Source organism: Dipodomys ordii, unplaced genomic scaffold, assembly GCF_000151885.1.
Source record: "Dipodomys ordii isolate 6190 unplaced genomic scaffold, Dord_2.0 Scaffold107, whole genome shotgun sequence".
Lineage (NCBI taxonomy): Eukaryota > Metazoa > Chordata > Mammalia > Rodentia > Heteromyidae > Dipodomys > Dipodomys ordii.
This window is the reverse complement of record NW_012267323.1, coordinates 1,833,648-1,849,865: the sequence shown is the minus strand read 5'-3', so window position 1 is coordinate 1,849,865 and position 16,218 is coordinate 1,833,648. Positions and strand designations below refer to the sequence as shown.

Sequence of the window (16,218 nt, the reverse complement as noted above, 5' to 3'; positions counted from 1 at the left end):
TCCTCCTCCTCCTCCATCTCCTCTTCTTCTTTCTCCTCCTCCTCCTCCATTTCCTCCATCTACACCTCCTCCACCACTTCCTCCTCTTCCTCCTCCTCCCTCTCCTATTCCTTTCTATTCTTCCTTCTTCCCTCCCTCCCTTCCTTCTTTCCTTCCTCCCTCTCTGCCTCTCTTCCTTCTTTCCTACTTCCCTCACTCCCTCCTTCCTCCCTTCCCTCTCTCCCTCCCTTCCTTCTTTCCTTCCTTCCTCCCTCCCTGCCTCTCTTCCTTCTTCCTTCCCTCCCTCCCTCCCTTCTTCCCTCCCTCCTTTCCTTCCTTCCTTCCTTCTTTCCTTTATCCCTCCCTCCCTCCCTCCCTCCCTTCCTTCCTTCTTTCCTTCCTTCTTTCCTTCCTTCCTCCCTCCCTCTCTTCCTTCCTTCCTTTCTTCTTCCCTCCCTCCCTTCCTCTCTCCCTTCCTCCTTCCTTCCCTTCCTTCCTCCCCTCCTCTCCCCTCCTTCCCTTTCTTCCCTCCTCCTTCCTTCCTTCTTTTCTTCCTTCCTCCTTCCCTCCCTTCTTCCTTCCTTCTTTCTTTCCTTCCTTCCTTCCCTCCCTTCTTTCCTTAATCCTCCCTTCCCCCTTTCTTTCTTCCCTTCCTCCCTCCTTTCTTCCTTCTTCTTTTTCGGTTAATAAAACAAATGTACTGAGCGTCCACGCAGGTCCCGGGTTGCCATCATCCAGCTCATCTAGACCTGTGTTGTTTCTCAGGGAGAGCGAGGAGACCCTGGACCAGCAGGAGAGCCTGGCACCAAGGGTTGCCATGGCAACAAGGGTCCGAAGGTAAGCTCCTGCACAGACAGACCCCGGAGCGAGATGTCTTCTCCAGCAGCCGGCTCCACCTCCTAACCACCGCTGTCCTGTGTTCTGTTGGCAGGGGTCCAGAGGACTGGATGGCCAGCAGGTATGGTGCCATGCCCCCTCGAGTTATCTGCCCCTCTGGTCTCCAGAAGCCGTTTGACGCGGGAGACGGTTGGCAATGGCCGGATTGGATCGCCAGCATCGCTGCTGCCATTCCTTTCCCCAGAGACTCATTTCTGCCTTTGATTATAGACTCTGTTTATGGCTTGCTTGTTGACAGTTCTTCTGAAATCCATCTTTGAGACTGGTCCGGCACTGCCGAACAGAGAGGCTGGTTTGTTTTATTGTGTGTGTGTGTGTGAGTGTGTGTGTGTGAGTGTGTGTGTGTGTGTGTGTGTCAGTGCCTGGTTTTGTTGGATATCTGACTTCTTTCCACACAGATGTGACCCATTGTATTCTTTCTTTTTTCTTTAATTTTATTGATTTCACATTGTATTCTTTTCAGGGAGAAGCTGGGGAAAGTGGGATTGATGGCTTAAATGGAGAGCAGGTAGAATCTTCCCTTCTATTCCTCCCCCCACCCCCAAATCCTTCTGAGCTATTTCCCACCCAGAATAATGAGAATTTGAGCTTTTCCTTCTCTCTCTCTTTTAGGGTGACAGTGGTCTTCCTGGAAGAAAAGGGGAAAAGGGCGATGAGGGGTCCCAGGTAGGGTCTCAATAGAGGGAAAAATCCAAAACTCTACTTGAAAGGTATTATACGGTAAAAGAAATACCCTAGGGACTGGGAAGGTGGCTCAGTGGTAGAGTGCTTGCCTCGCATGCATGAAGCCCTGGGTTCGATTCCTCAGTACTACATAACACAGAAAAAGGCAGAAGTGGCGCTGTGGCTCAAGTGGTAGAGCGCTAACCTTGAGCAAAATAGGCTCAGGGACAATGCCACAACACGCACACACACACACACACGCACGCACACACGCACACAAAACAACATGATGTCTTTAGTGGCTGAGGCGTTGGCAGTTCTGTGCTGACCTGGGCCCAGTTCTGGAGGTTGGCTGGGAGTTGTGTTCACAGGTTTGTCATTCTCCTGGCCACAGCTGAGTTCCATAAAACACATAGAGAAACAGAGCCTGAGGCTTAGACTGGAACCTTCCCAAAGCAGCGCGCCTGTCTCTTCCCACAGACCCCCATCAAAACATAGAGCCGATCAGGGGAAGGGATCCAGTGGGAAACCACCTCCACCCCCTGGGAAATGAAGTTTGGGGGCCACCAAAGCATCTGCCCCACTGAGCACAGGAGGAGGGGGGGCATTGGTGACGGGGTAGAGGTAGCTCCAATCTAGAAGCCACCTCTAAAGCCATCTTTAAAAAGGGAATACCTGGCCCTACAACCTGCTTTCTAGTTGAAGCCCAGACCTTGGGCAACAGACATGGTGACATACACCTGTAATCCCTGCACTCAGGAAGCAGAGATGGAGCATTCCACATCTGAAGCCGGCCGGGGGCTACTTGGAAAGGACTCTTGCTGTCTTGATAAAGACATAAGTCGAGCCAGGCGCTGGTGGCTCACGCCTGTCATCCTAGCTCAACTCAGGAAGCTGAGCTCTGAGGATCACAGTTCAAAGCCAGCCGGGGCAGGAATGTCTGTGAGACTCTTATCTCCAGAAGGGGCGCTGTGGTTCAAGTGGTAGAGCGCCCGCCTTGAGCTGAGGGACAGCGCCCAGGCCCAGAGTTCAAGTCCCACGACCGACCTTCCCCCCCCCCCCCCCCCAAAAAAGACATAAGTCAAAAAAGTTTAGGGTTTTTTTTTTAAATCTGAATTTTATTAAAATTTCTCATGCTGTTTTTATTCTGATTTGTGCTCATGTTGTCAGGGAAGCCCAGGAACACAAGGGGCTCCTGGTGATCGTGGAGCAAAGGGCCTTCGAGGAGACCCGGTAGGCACGTGGCTGGGGGGGGGGGCGGTGAGGGAGGGTGTTGATCCGACTAGCCCTCTGAGAGACAGACAGACAGATGCCTCTATCTTGGAAGTATTACAGGAGAAATCCCAGTCCGAACTTTAGAGTTGAAAAAAGCAGTATCTGTGGGCTAGGACGGTGGCTCAGTGGTAGAGTGCTCACCTACCATGCACGAAGCCCTGGGTTCGATTCCTCAGCACCACATACATAGAAAACGCCGGAAGTGGCGCTGTGGTCAAGCGGTAGAGCGCTAGCCTTGAGCTGAAGAAGCTCAGGGACAGTGCCCAGGCCCAGAGTTCAAGCCCCATAACCAGCAACAACAGCAAAAAGGCAACTACTTGAGACTTTTAGAGGCTCACTTCTGTAATTTCAACCCATTTCTGCTTTCTTTCTCTTGTCAAACTCCAAATCTATTAATCTTCTATTTGCTATTTTTTAGGGGATTTCTGGATTTGACAGTAACATACAAGGATCTAAGGGCTTGCCAGGAGAACGTGGCAGACAGGTAATTAATGATGTGGGCGTTGAAAATCAACTTGTCAGGAATGACAGGAAGGCTTAAGTTCTCAATCATAGACTTGGAAATGCCTGATAAAAAGTCTGAAATGGGGGCTGGGAAGATGGCTCAGTGGTACAGCGCTTGCCTTGTATGCATGAGGCTCTGGGTTCGATTCCCCAGCACCTCATAAGCAAAAAGAAAAAAAGCTGGAAGTGGTGCTGTGGCTCAAGTGGTAGAGCGCTAGCCTTGAGCTGAAGAGCTGAGGGACAGCGCCCAGGCCCAGAGTTCAGGCCCCATGACCGGATGCAAAAAAAAAAATCTGAAATGAAGCCAGATACTGGGGGTTCACACCTGTAATCCTAGCTACACATGAGGCTGAGATTTAAAAGTTTGAGGTTTAAAGCCAGTCCTGAGGCTTGAACTCAGGGCCTGGGTGCTTGAGCTTTTTTGCTCAAGGCTAATTCTTTACTACATGAGCCACAGCTCTACTTCTGTTTTTTTGTTTGTTTTGTTTTGTTTTTAGTGGTTAATTAGAAACAAAAATCCTATGGACTTTCCTGACCTGGTTGGCTTTGAACTGTGATCCTCAGATCTCAGCCTCCTGAGGAGTTAAGAGATTATAAGTATAAGCCACCAGCACCCAGCTACCTTAATTTTCTTTTTTTTTTTTTTAAAGCTATTGAAGCTGGGTGCCGGTGGCTCACATCTGTTATCCTAGCTACTTAGGAGGCTGAGATCTGAGGATCATGGTTCAAAGCCAGCCCAGGCAGGAAAGTCCGTGAGACTTTTACTTCCAATGAACCATCAGAAAACTGGAAGTGGCGCTGTGGCTCAAGTGGTAGAGCGCTGGCCTTGAGCTGAAGAGCTGAGGGACAGCACCCAGGCCTAGAGTTCAAGCCCATGACAGACACAGACACACACAGACAGACACACACACACACGCTATTGACCTTCCCAATATTCAGAAGATACATAGTCTCAGAAGACATATGTCGTTAGCACATGACAGAAAGAACAGGATGTGGTCAGTGTGTAAGTCTCATAAGACAAGTCTCTTGGGATTGAACACATGTACTCTCAGAAATTACAATTGGCTCATATTAGCCTGTTTTTTAGGATTAAAAAAAAAAGTTACCTGGGTAATGTGAGTCTCTGGATCCTCTTGATGAGAAAATGTAGGGGACAATTCTGATCTGAAGGAGACGGCAGGCCTGTGTCCTGTCTCAGCCCTGTCCCTTACCAACGTTGAGGGCTGGAGTGACTTTCTTTCTTTTTTGGTTGGTCGTGGGGCCTGAACTCTGGGCCTGGGCGCTGTCCCTCAGCTCTTCAGCTCAAGGCGAGCGCTCTACCACTTGAACCACAGCATCACTTCCGGCTTTTTTTCTATTTGCTTACGTGGTGCTGAGGAATCGAACCCGGGGCCTCAGGCATGCAAGGCATGCGCTCTACCACTGAGCCACCTTCCCTGCCCCTACCTTCTTTGTCTTGGCTCATCAATTATCCCACACTTTTGCATCTGAGAAGACTGAGTCTCATGAGACTAGTGGTGTGAACGCGTCCATCACAGGTGAGCCAGGGAAGAAGTCTACAAGGAGCCATCTCAGCTGCTGATAGCCAATCTGTGACTCCTAGCTCTACTTGCTGGCCACCCAAGGGGGGCGGGACTTCATCTGCATACTCCATTAGACAGTAGTGATGAGCCAGAGAAGCCAGGGCCTGGTCCTCATCCCTCATGTCCCGCCCACGAGGAGATGTGATTGGTGGCCAGTAGAAGCGACGGCACATTCCAAAGGAAGGCAACACTGTCATTGGACTGGAGCTCATCATAGCCTCCTGTGTCTGTCTGTTCCTTTGACAGGGGAGAAGAGGTTGGCCAGGTCCCCCAGGAACACCGGGCTCCAGAAGAAGGACGGTAAGAGCCCTTCCAGACAAGTCCTGTGATACCTGCAGCTTCTGCAACTCCATGGAAATGACACCTGATATCAGAATGCATGCTTACCAAATGTGAATGGCTACTCCTGTATGGAGGACTGGGGTGATGTAGGTATTCTATTTATTATTAATATTTTGTCAGTTGTGGGGCTTGAACTCTGGGCCTGGGGCACTGTCCCTCAGCTCTTCAGCTCAAGGCGAGCGCTCTACCACTTGAGCCACAGCGCCACTTCTGGTTTCCTGGTAGTTTACTGGAGATTAGAGTCTCACAGACTTCCCTTTGAACCACAATCCTCAGATCTCAGCCTCCTGATTAACTAGGATTACAGATGTAAGCCACCAGTGCCCAGATAGAAATATTATTCAGGAAGAAACTGATCTCTAAGGTTCAGAATAAAATGGTAGAACCATCTGAGGATCATGGTTCGAAGCCAGCCTTGGCAGGAAAGTCTACCAGATTCTTATCGCCAATGAACCACCAGAAAACTAAAAATAGAGCTGTGGCTCACAGTGGGAGAGCATTAGCCTTGAGCAAGGAACAGTACCCAGGCCCTTGGTTCAAGCCCCATGACCATTACCACCACCAACGAAAAAGAATAATATGGTAGAATGTATGTAGTCTCTGGGTTGAGTTGGTAGCTCAGGGGTAGAGTGATGATCTAGCAACCCCAAGGGCCTGGGTTCGATCCTCAGGAGCACTGAAAAGTCCATAGTGTTATGAAATGCTGGTGAACGGTTGAAGTTGTATACACCCGTGAACGGTTGAAATTGTATACACCTATGAACATCAGGTGGACAGATCTGATCTTTATGCATTCCACAAACGGTTATTAAACACCTAGAGTGCAACATCAAGTCCACCAACCATAGAACTATGAAGCAAGCCAGGCATTGGTGGCTTACTCTTGTAATCCTAAACTACTCAGGAGGCTGAGATGTGAGGATCCTGATTTGAAACTAGTCCAGGCAGGAAAGTCTGTGAGACTTTTATTGTCAATGAACTACCAAGAACAAAAAAGCCAGAAGTGGGGTTGTGGCTTGAGTGTTGAGAATTATCTTTGAGCAAAGAAGGTCAGGAACAGTGCCCAGGCACTGAGTTCAATCCACAGGACTTACACACAAAGGATCTTTTCTCTCAAGGAGCTCAGTACCATTGGCACTTTGGGTGAATTGGTCCTGGTTGTCTGTGGGCTGTCTGTGTATTCTAGAATGTTACTATCATCCTGGACCATTGCTCACGGAAGTCCCATAACATCTCTAGCTTGTGACAACAAAGGAACAATACTGCAACAGGTCTTTAGTAAAGGTAAATGATGTTACTTAAATACATTAGAAGACAAACTAAGCTCTCTCTTCCTGTTGAGAAGTGGCATAGAGGGAAGACAGACCTGTAGCCTTTTTTTTTTTTTTTCCAGTCCTGGGGCTTGAGCTCAGGGACTGGGCACTGTCCCTGAGCTTCTTTGGCTCAAGGCTAGCACTCTACCACTTGAGCCACAGTACCATTTCCGGCTTTTTCTGTTTATGTCGTACTGAGGAATTGAACCCATGGCTTTATGCATGCTAGGTGAGCATTTTACCACTGAGCCACCTTCCCAGCCAGATCTGCTGGCTTAAGCTACTATCAACAGCTATACCTGGAGGCAGAGAGGAAGGATTCAGGCCAGAAAGCAGCAGTTCTCATGAACCTTCCTGCCTGGGTTGGATTTGAACTTTGAACCTCAGACCCCAGCTTCCTGAGGATGACAGCTACGATTACAGGAGTGAACCATGGGTGCCCGGTGTCTTTGCCTTTTAACTTCCTGATCCATTGATACGGCTCGCCTTACCTTCCCCAGAATGAAAAATGCACTGATCGTTTGGTTGGCGATCTTTTATTAATAATGCTAAATTGAGTAACTCGTGAATGTTTCAGATGATTCATTTCTGACAGGCATTCAGATGGCTTGGCTTTAAAACATTAAAAAAAACAAACAAAATCCCCGCTCTTCTGGCTTGCTTTCCTCTCTGAATTCAAGCTATGACAAAGTTCCTGGAATTTTATTCTGTTTTTTTCCCTCTGGTCTCTGCTAGTCCACTGCTGACTTTTGGTGAACTTGGAGAAGAGAAAAAGAAACAATATTGGAAGCAGTCGATTGTGGGACTGGAAAGCAGCTGTAGTGAGAGTCCAATATAGGCCACATTGCTGCCCACGGCCCGTCTTCTTTCCATTAGCTATGATTTTTGTTAGAAAGGCAGGGTTGGCACCATGTTGCTTGTCAGTGAAGTGGATGATTGAATGGTTTAAGCACCCTGTGGAAATTTATCTATTTGTTGGTGCTTCAAGGTAGTTATTACTAATTGAAATAAAACTGTAAACTGCCTTTTGTCTTGTAAATTCACACTATTTCTTTTCTTTCCTTTTTTTTTCCTCCCTATTGTAGGTAGCTCATGGCCCAAGAGGACATACAGGCCCACAGGTAACTGGGTTTTTATGTAATTATTTTTTTCTGGTCCTAGAACTTGAACTCAGGGTCTGAGTGCTGTTCCCAAGCTTCTTTGGCCCAGGGCTAGTGCTCTACCCCTTGAGCCAGAGCTCTACTTCTGGTTTTCTGGTGGTTCATTGGAGATAAGAGTCTCATAGACTTTCCTGCCTGGGCTGGCTTTGAACTGCGACCCTCAGATCTCAGCCTCCTGAGTAGCTAGGATTATAGGATTACAGGTATGAGCCACCAACTGGTGTTTGCTTGATGTTTTTTTCTGTTTTTTTAAAAACACATATTGCATTAAAAACAGAATAAGACTAGCAAAGTGGCTCAAGCTTATAATTCTGGCTACTGGAGAAATAGAAATTGAGTGGTCATGGTTTGAGGCCAGTCTGATCATCAATAAAAATAATTATGAAGCCAGGCACTGGTGGCTCATGCCTGTCATCCTAGCTGCTCAGGAGGCTGAGATCTAAGGATCGAGGTTCAGAGCCAGCCCAAGCAGGAGGATCTGTGAGACTCTTATGTTCAACGAACCACCAGAAAACGGAAGTGGCATTGTGGCTCAAGTGATAGAGTGCTCTCCTTGAGCTGAAGAGCTGAGGGACAACGTCTAGGCCCAGAGTTCAAGTCCCACAACCAACCAGAAAACAAAAAAAAATCCTGCTCTTGAACCTATGGATCCCAAATTTCCAGGCCACAGAACTAACAGCCTAATTCATTCTCACCACAGGGTAGACCTGGGGTCCCAGGCCCAGATGGACCAGAAGGCTCACCAGGACTTCAGGGCCCTCAGGTATGTGTTGAGACCAGCCAAGGTATGGGAACATCTGAGTGTTGAAGAACCTTTTAAGCCTTGATCAAATAACTTTCAAAGCCAGGCGCTGGTGGCTCACACCTGTCATCCTAGCTACTCAGGAGGCTGAGATCTGAGGATCCTGGTTCAAAGCCAGCCCGGCAGGAAAGTCCATGAGACTCTGATCTCCAATGAGCCACCAGAATACCGGAAGTGGCGCTGTGGCTCAAGTGGTAGAGCACTTGCCTTGAGCTGAAGAGCTGAGGGACAGCGCCCAGGTCCAGAGTTCAAGCCCCACGTCCAACAAAATAAAAAAAAAATAACTTCCAGCTTGCACAATTCCAGAGGTTTCAACAAATAAAGAAGCAACCCAATCCGGCCTTGAACAAAGCATTAGATCTCTTTGATCTAAGTTGTGTCGTGGGCCAGAGAAGAAAGGAGAATGAACACAGAGGACTGCAGGCCCTGTGCAGGCTGGGTTCAAGGTTAAGAAATAATCCTGGGAACCCTTGGGCCAAAGGAAATGTTGATGCTCAAAACATCTGGGGCCGGGGAGGCTCAGCCGGTACAGGAATGGTTCCGTGTTGCATCTCTGGATGTCCGTGGTGTTGAGATATTGGCTCTGCTCTAGGAAAATATTGGTCCTAATGCAGCTGGATAATTGACTGTGTGTGTGGGGGGGGTCCCATCCAATCACAGGGCACTCTGCCTGTCTTTTCCAGTTCACTTCTCGAGGGAGCTGCCTTCAGCATTTTTATTTTTCTTTGCAGGGAATAAGCCATTGTTGGCTCTCTGCGCAGGTCACACGAGGAGAGAGCAGAAGCGCAGGCCAGACAGGGTGAAATGTAGCCTAAAGGGCTGGGAAGGTGGCTCAGTGGTAGAGCGCTTGCCTTGCATGCCTGAGGCCCTGGGTTCGATTCCTCAGCACCACAGAAGCAAAAAGAAAAAAGCCGGAAGTGGCGCTGTGGCTCAAGTGGTAGAGTGCTAGCCTTGAGCTGAAGAGCTGAGGGACAGGCCCAGAGTTCAAGCCCCACGACTGGACCCCCCCCAAAAAAAATGTAGCCTAAAATAACAATGACACCTGTCATCCTAGCTACTCAGAAGGCAGTTATCTGAGGATCACAGTTCAAAGGATCACAGTTCAAAGCCAGCCTGAGCAGGAATAGTCCATGAGAATCTTTTTGTCAGTGGTGGGGCTTGAACTCTGGGCCTGGCCGCTGTCCCTCAGCTCTTCAGCTCAAGGCGAGCGCTCTACCACTTGAGCTACAGCACCACTTCCCATTTTCTGGTGGTTCATCGGAGATAAGAGTCTCATGGACTTTCTTGCCTAGGCTGGCTTTGAACCAGGATCCTCAGATCTCAGCCTCCTGAGTAGTTAGGATGACAGGCGTGAACCACCAGCACCTGGACATGATAATCTTTATCTCCAGTAAATCACCAAAAAGCTGGAAGTAAGGGGCACTGGTGGCTCACGCCTGTCATCCTAGCTACTCAGGAGGCTGAGATTTGAGGATCATGATTTGAAGCCAGCTCAGGCAGGAAATTCTGTGAGCCTCTCATCTCTAATTAATCACAGAAAAAGCTCCAAGTGGTGTGGTGGCTCAAGTGATAGAGTACTAACTTTGAGCCAAAAGAGCCCACGGACAGAGCCCAGGCTCGGAGTTCAAGTCCCCCAAAAAAGAAAGCTGGAAGTGGAGGGGTGGCTCAAAGTGGTTAGAACATCAGCCTTGAGCAAAGAAAGCAAGGGTGCAGGGCCCTGAGTTCAAGCCCCAGTACTGGCACAAATTAAAATAAGAGCGTCTGACATGAAAGAAGACAGAACGCAGATCCGACTTGACTTTGGCCTCTTCAGACTTACTTATGAAAGCACGAGAGATGAAAGATGTTTGGCTTATGTCAGGCCAGTTGGTAGTTCTGCTATCTTTCAAAGTTTTCAAACAAACACTTAAGGAAATACAAGCTTTACACAATGATAGTGTGGTGCAGGGGAGTTGGGTAAGTTAGCTTTCATCAAGAGAAGCCAGGCGTGGCCTACATCTTACCAAGATTTCTGAGCAATCAACCATCTCTTAGCTGCCTGGTTCTCCGCAGCTGGTATTGCTTTGCTGTGTCGTTCTTGCCAGCCCAGCAAAGCCCCATTTCCTTCCTTGTAAGTGGGAAATATTGGCCACTGAGCTTGAAGAGAGACACATTTCTTTCTTTTGGTTGAGAGTAGGACTTGAACTCAGTACCTGATGCTTCTACTCACTGGCTGTCCCTCTACCAACTGAACCATGGCTCCATCCCCTAAGGGTCTATTTCTTTTCTTTCTTTGCTTTTTTTTAATTTTTGGTCATGGGCTTGAACTCTGAGCCTGGGCACTGTCCTTCAGCTCTTCAGCTCAAGGTGAGTGCTCGCTCTACCACTTGAGCCACAGTACCACTTATGATTTTCAGGCGGTTCGTTGGAGATAAGAGTCTCACAGACTTTCCTACCTGGGATGGCTTTGAACCATCATCCTCAGATCTCAGCCTCCTGAGTAGCTAGGATGACAGACGTGAGCCACTGGTCCTGGCTTTCTAAACATGCATTTCAGTAGCTAAACAAGTAACAATACAGGATCCTTTCTCCCATCTTTTCCCCCCACAACATAATTTAGAAGAAGCCTAAACCAAGCACGGTCTGGAAATTTCTTAGTATCATCTATGGACAATCTGAACACTAACAGGCAACATAAGCCGGGTGAGATGGCTCATGCCTTCATCCTAGCTACTCAGGAGGCTGAGATCTGAGGATCACCAAAGCTGGGCAGGAAAGCCCCTGAGACTGTGTGTGTGCATGCATGCGCATGCACACGTGCATGCCAGGCCAAGGGCTTGAACTCAGGGCCTGGGCGCTGTCCTGGAGCTGTGTGTGTGTGTGTGTGTGTGTGTGTATGTGTGTGTTGGTTGTGGGGCTTGAACTCTGGGCCTGGGTGCTGTCTCTCAGTTCTTCAGCTCAAGACAAGTGCTCTACCAATTGAGCCACAATGCCACTTCGGGTTTTCTGGTCGTTTATTGAGATAAGAGTCTCACAGGTGTTCCTGCCCGGGGCTGGCTTAGAACAGCAATCCTCAGATCTCAGCCTCCTGAGTAGCTAGGCGTGAGCCACTGGTACCGGGCTTTGGAGCCCTGCTTTATATGGCCAGTCTTTAGTGTGGCCATGGAGTAGAAAATGTATTTAAATGATCTGGTTTTAGATTTACATAATTGAATTCTTTTTCCCCTTTTGCACCTAACAAAGTCATGGATTTAGCATATGGATCCCGAAGACAGCAATTGTGCCCTAGATGAGGAAGAACTTGAATGATCACTGTGACCTATGACGTGACTGGAGCGATGGAATCTCTATTTCTCTGTCTTACTTGGCCTTTCCATGTGTGCGAGATACTACATTCGCAAGTGTTCCTTTTTAGGGAGAAAAGTAACTTCCATTCTGTACATTTAGGGACCAAGAGGAGAGGCTGGAACAAGAGGCGAAAAAGGAAGTCTGGGAATGAAAGGCCCTCAGGTATGCAATGACAGGGTGGGAAGGAAGGGAGGGAAGGAGAGAAGGGAGGAAAGGGAGAGAGAGGGGGAGAGAGGTTATAAGCCAAAAGTACATGTAGCTTTGATCTTGGCTTTAATGTGGAAGGCTTTTTTGTCTTTTTTTTTTTGGTTCTGATCCTGGGTCTTGAACTCAGGATCTGGGCGCTGTTCCTGAGCTCTTCAGCTCAAGGCTAGCACTCTACACTTGAGCCAGAGCGCCACTTCTGGTTTTCTGGTGGTTTATTGGAGATAAGAGTTTCATGGACTTTCCTGCCCGGGCTGGCTTTGAACTGTGATCCCCAGATCTCAGCCTCCTGAGTAGCTAGGATGACAGGCGTGAGCCCTCTTGCCCCCAGCCCATCAGTTTTCTTTTTCATCTTAATTTGTGGTGTGAGCAAACTCTTTCTTTGAATCCACAATTGTCAACTTTCCAGCAATTTAGTTCTATAATACAGTGATCAAGTTTCATGCTGCTCGAGAGAGTACTTTCATCAAAATTGAAAACCAGTCTCTCTATGACAATTCTGTGGCAAGCTGGGCACCAGTGGCTCACGCCCGTCATCCTAGCTACTCAGGAGGCTGAGATCTGAGGATCACGGTTCAAAGCCAGCCCAGGCAGGAAAGTCCATGAAACTCTTATCTCCAATAAACCACCAGAAAACTGGAAGTGGCACTGTGACTCAAGTGATAGAGTGCTAGCCTTGCACAAAAGCAGCTCAGGGACAGCACCCAGACCCTGAGTTCAAGCCCCAGGATCTCAAAAAATAACACTGTGGCATGTTCTAGAAGACACTACCAGATGGGTTTCATCTTGCAGAAGAGGTAAGTTCAAGGCCCAGAACGAGCACAAGCCCACAGGGCGAGAAACATGGCAACAGATGCCAAAGGAAAGTCTATTGGGTGATGACCTCACTGGTCTTTGATCAAGTCTATAGATGCAGCATGGATTACAGTCTCTTGTTGTTGTGGAATTGGTTGCAGGTGGCCATTGGTACCCACCAGCATTCCCCTGTGCTGGGCAGGCAGCTCTGGTGGGAATGGCTTGTGTTCTCTTTCCTCTTGCTTATGGTTGTCATAAATCGTTCACTCTCTGGACATTGCCAGTTAGGCAAACAAAGGACTTCTCTTCGCCAGGCTTCCTTTCCATTTGGCTGGCTGGGTACCATGGCTTTCTGTGCTTGATTTTTTTTTTTTTTCTGAAGCCGTCTACTTGGCAGAGGGAAAATGCTGTTGGCGATTGGGGTTATTACAATTATTTATTATTATTATTTTTCTCCAGCATGATGGCCGCCGTAATTAAAACGTTGTGAATATGATTGGAACTCGCTAGTGTTTGAATGACTTTGAAGAATCTGTAGAGGGCGTTGGCCCCATGGAGATTGCTCTTGATATTATTTGGATATTCCAAAGAGGGGGATTCTCATCCAGTGTTAGGAGGAGAGAAAAGCAACTTGTGTGTGAATTGGTGTTGTAAGATTTTTGGCTCTGGAACTATTCCAGAAAAACAGGCTTTCTGGGCAGCAAGAAGGACTTATTATACTGGTACGTCATAGATTTTCCATATAGATATATTCTATGTCTATCTGTTTTGAGGGTTTTTTAAAAAAATATTCTTCAATAAGTTTTTTTTTTTTTGGTTGGTCTTGGGGCTTGAACTCTGAGCCTGGACGCTGTCCCTGAGCTCTTCAGCTCAAGGTAATGCTCTACCACTTGAGCCACAGCACCACTTCCAGTTTATTGGAGATAAAAATCTCATGGACTTTTTCTGCCTGGGCCAGCTTTGAATCGAGATCCTCAAATCTCAGGCCTCCTCAGAAGCGAGGATGACAGGTGTGAGCCACCAGTGCCCGGCCAATAAGATCTTAAGGGCTTTCTTTCCGTGTGTCTCTGTGTGTGCATTTATGCCAATACTCAGGCTTGATGCTTTTGCTAAAGTTCACTGAGTCTCTTCTCTTGAATGAACTATCAGCAATCAAGCTGGAAGTGGCCTGTGATTTACCCACAGCTCCCCTTTCAGTTTGCTGATAGTTCATTGGAAATAAGAGTCTCAGTGAATTTTCCTGCCCAAGCTGGCTTTGAACTGTGATCCTCAGATCTCAACAGCCTATGTAGCAAGGTATGAGCCACCAGCGCTTGGCTTAAAGCTTTCTTTGATAAATCTATCTTAAGGATTTCACAGTGTTTCAAACCCTCTCCCCCCCTTTTTTTTTTGTTGGTCTTGGGGCTGGGTGCTGTCCCTCTAGCTCTTCAGCTCAAAGCAAGCGCTCTACCACTTGAGCCACAGCACCACTTCTGGTTTTCTGGTGGTTCATTGGAGATCAGAGTCTCAAGGACTTTCCTACCCAGGCTGGCTTTGAACCGTGATCCTCAGATCTCAGCCTCCTGAGTAGCTAGGATGACGGGCGTGAGCCACGGGTGCCACGCACAATTGCCTTTTTTTTTTTTTTAACAGTTTCTAAGGACTAGTCCAGAAGATTTATCTGGCACTTCCTGAGAAGTTTTTGTTATAAAGTGCTAGGTATTTTTCTTTAATATCTTGAGCTTTCAAATGCACAAGATGTCATTTGCAAATAAAAGTACGTTTACTTTCCAAAATAATAATAATAATAAAAGACTGATCCCTTTCTGAGGTAGAACTCATTTTTTAAGGCCAATGTCATTTGGAATAAATTTTTTCAACTATTAGACATTTTAGTAACATCTGCCCCAGAAGCAAAAAACATTGAGAACCTGAATTCTCTTTCTTTCCCTCCTTCCTTTCTTTTCTTTTCTCTTTTCCTTCCTTCTCTCTCTCTCTCTCTTTCTTTCTTTCTCTCTTTTTTCTTTCTTCCTTTTTTGGGGGGAACCCTCCCAAGAAAGCATAAAGTCATTTGGCCACCATCTGGCTTGCTTTATTCGTTTGCTTTTATTCACTAGCTTTCTTTGACAGCTGCAATCCTTTTTTTTTCTTCCCCAGGGCAGGAGTCGGCCCGCCCTGACCATCTTCACATCTGCGCTTGATTTCACCTCTTAGAGGAGACACAGGGAGGTTTCGGGGAGAGTCAGTCTGTGTGGTGCTGAAGCTTTTCGATCCTCGTTTCATTCCAGGGGCCTCCAGGACCGGGAGGAGAGGCAGGAAATCCAGGCCGTGTGGGAAGCCAAGGAAATAAAGTAGGTCACATTCTTGACACCCCCCAAACTGGACCATTTCCCCCCACCCCCTCCTCAAGAGAGCTACATCGGTCTGCTGGCATTAGCCAGAACCCTTTCAACACAAAGACATAAAACACAGCTCAGCTGCCCCAGAGCCTGACTTAATTCTTCGAGAGTCAGCACCCTCCCGGGTCTAGGGTGGGGACCAGGATGAGCTCAGCCATTCCAGCTCAGCCTAATCTCATTTGCCCCATCTCCAGCCCAGGGATGGCCTGGAGTGGCCAGCTTCCTTTCTCTGCCCACTCATCTGCTCCTTCCCCCTGCCTCCTGGCCTGCCTCTTCACTCCCTTGTTCCTTTTTTTTTTAATTTCTATTTGTCGGTCGTGAGGCTTGAACTCTGGGCCTGGGCGCTGACCCTCAGCTCTTCAGCTCAAGGTGAGCGCTCTACCACTTGAGCCACAGCGCCACTTCTGGTTTTGTGGTGGTTCATTGGAGATAAGAGTCTCACGGACTTTCCTGCCCGGGCTGGCTTTGAACTGCGATCCTCAGATCTCAGCCTCCTGAGTAGCTAGGATGACAGGCGTGAGCCACTGGCATACAGCCACCAGCTGATATTCCTGAGGACCCCTTCTTGAACTTTCCTTCCTAGAAATCAGCATATTTTCCTCTTTTTTTTCCCCCTTCCCACCTAATTATAATTCATTGCTATCTTCTTTCCTATTATACATGTTGTCTGTTAGTGAGGACCATGTTTATTCTTCAAAGAAGCCTTTCTCTGCTGGGACCTGGTGGCTCACGCCTGTCATCCTAGCTACTCAGGAGACTGAGATCTGAGGATCATGGTTCAAAGCCAGCCCAGGCAGGAAAAGTCTGTGAGACTCCAATAAACCACTCAGAAAACTGGAAGTGGCGCTGTGGCTCAAGTGGTAGAATGCTCATCTTGAGCTGAAGAGCTGAGGGACTGAGCCTAGGCCCTGAGTTCAAGCCCCATGACTGACAAAAAAACAAAACAACAAAAAACAGAAGTAGATCCATGGCTGAATTGGTAGAGCACTAGCC

The 16,218-nt window shown here is 47.9% G+C and overlaps 2 protein-coding genes across 2 annotated transcripts in view; one reads left to right on the top strand and one right to left on the bottom strand.

Moving 5' to 3' along the window:
- Positions 1 to 16,218, top strand: part of Col6a6 (collagen, type VI, alpha 6) — a 54,330-nt gene that overhangs the window by 22,332 nt on the left and 15,780 nt on the right. The window contains exons 13-23 of the mRNA XM_013028214.1: positions 745 to 816; positions 911 to 937; positions 1,340 to 1,384; positions 1,489 to 1,542; positions 2,710 to 2,772; positions 3,233 to 3,298; positions 5,151 to 5,204; positions 7,645 to 7,680; positions 8,420 to 8,482; positions 11,948 to 12,010; positions 15,115 to 15,177. Of these exons, the coding sequence (XP_012883668.1) occupies positions 745 to 816; positions 911 to 937; positions 1,340 to 1,384; positions 1,489 to 1,542; positions 2,710 to 2,772; positions 3,233 to 3,298; positions 5,151 to 5,204; positions 7,645 to 7,680; positions 8,420 to 8,482; positions 11,948 to 12,010; positions 15,115 to 15,177 (606 nt within the window). The remainder of the gene's footprint in view (positions 1 to 744; positions 817 to 910; positions 938 to 1,339; positions 1,385 to 1,488; positions 1,543 to 2,709; positions 2,773 to 3,232; positions 3,299 to 5,150; positions 5,205 to 7,644; positions 7,681 to 8,419; positions 8,483 to 11,947; positions 12,011 to 15,114; positions 15,178 to 16,218) is intronic.
- The window catches only part of Pik3r4 (phosphoinositide-3-kinase, regulatory subunit 4), a 56,644-nt gene continuing 55,356 nt past the window's right edge, over positions 14,931 to 16,218 (bottom strand). Inside the window, exon 21 of the mRNA XM_013028216.1 lies at positions 14,931 to 15,118. The gene's annotated coding sequence lies outside the window, so the exon portion shown is untranslated. The remainder of the gene's footprint in view (positions 15,119 to 16,218) is intronic.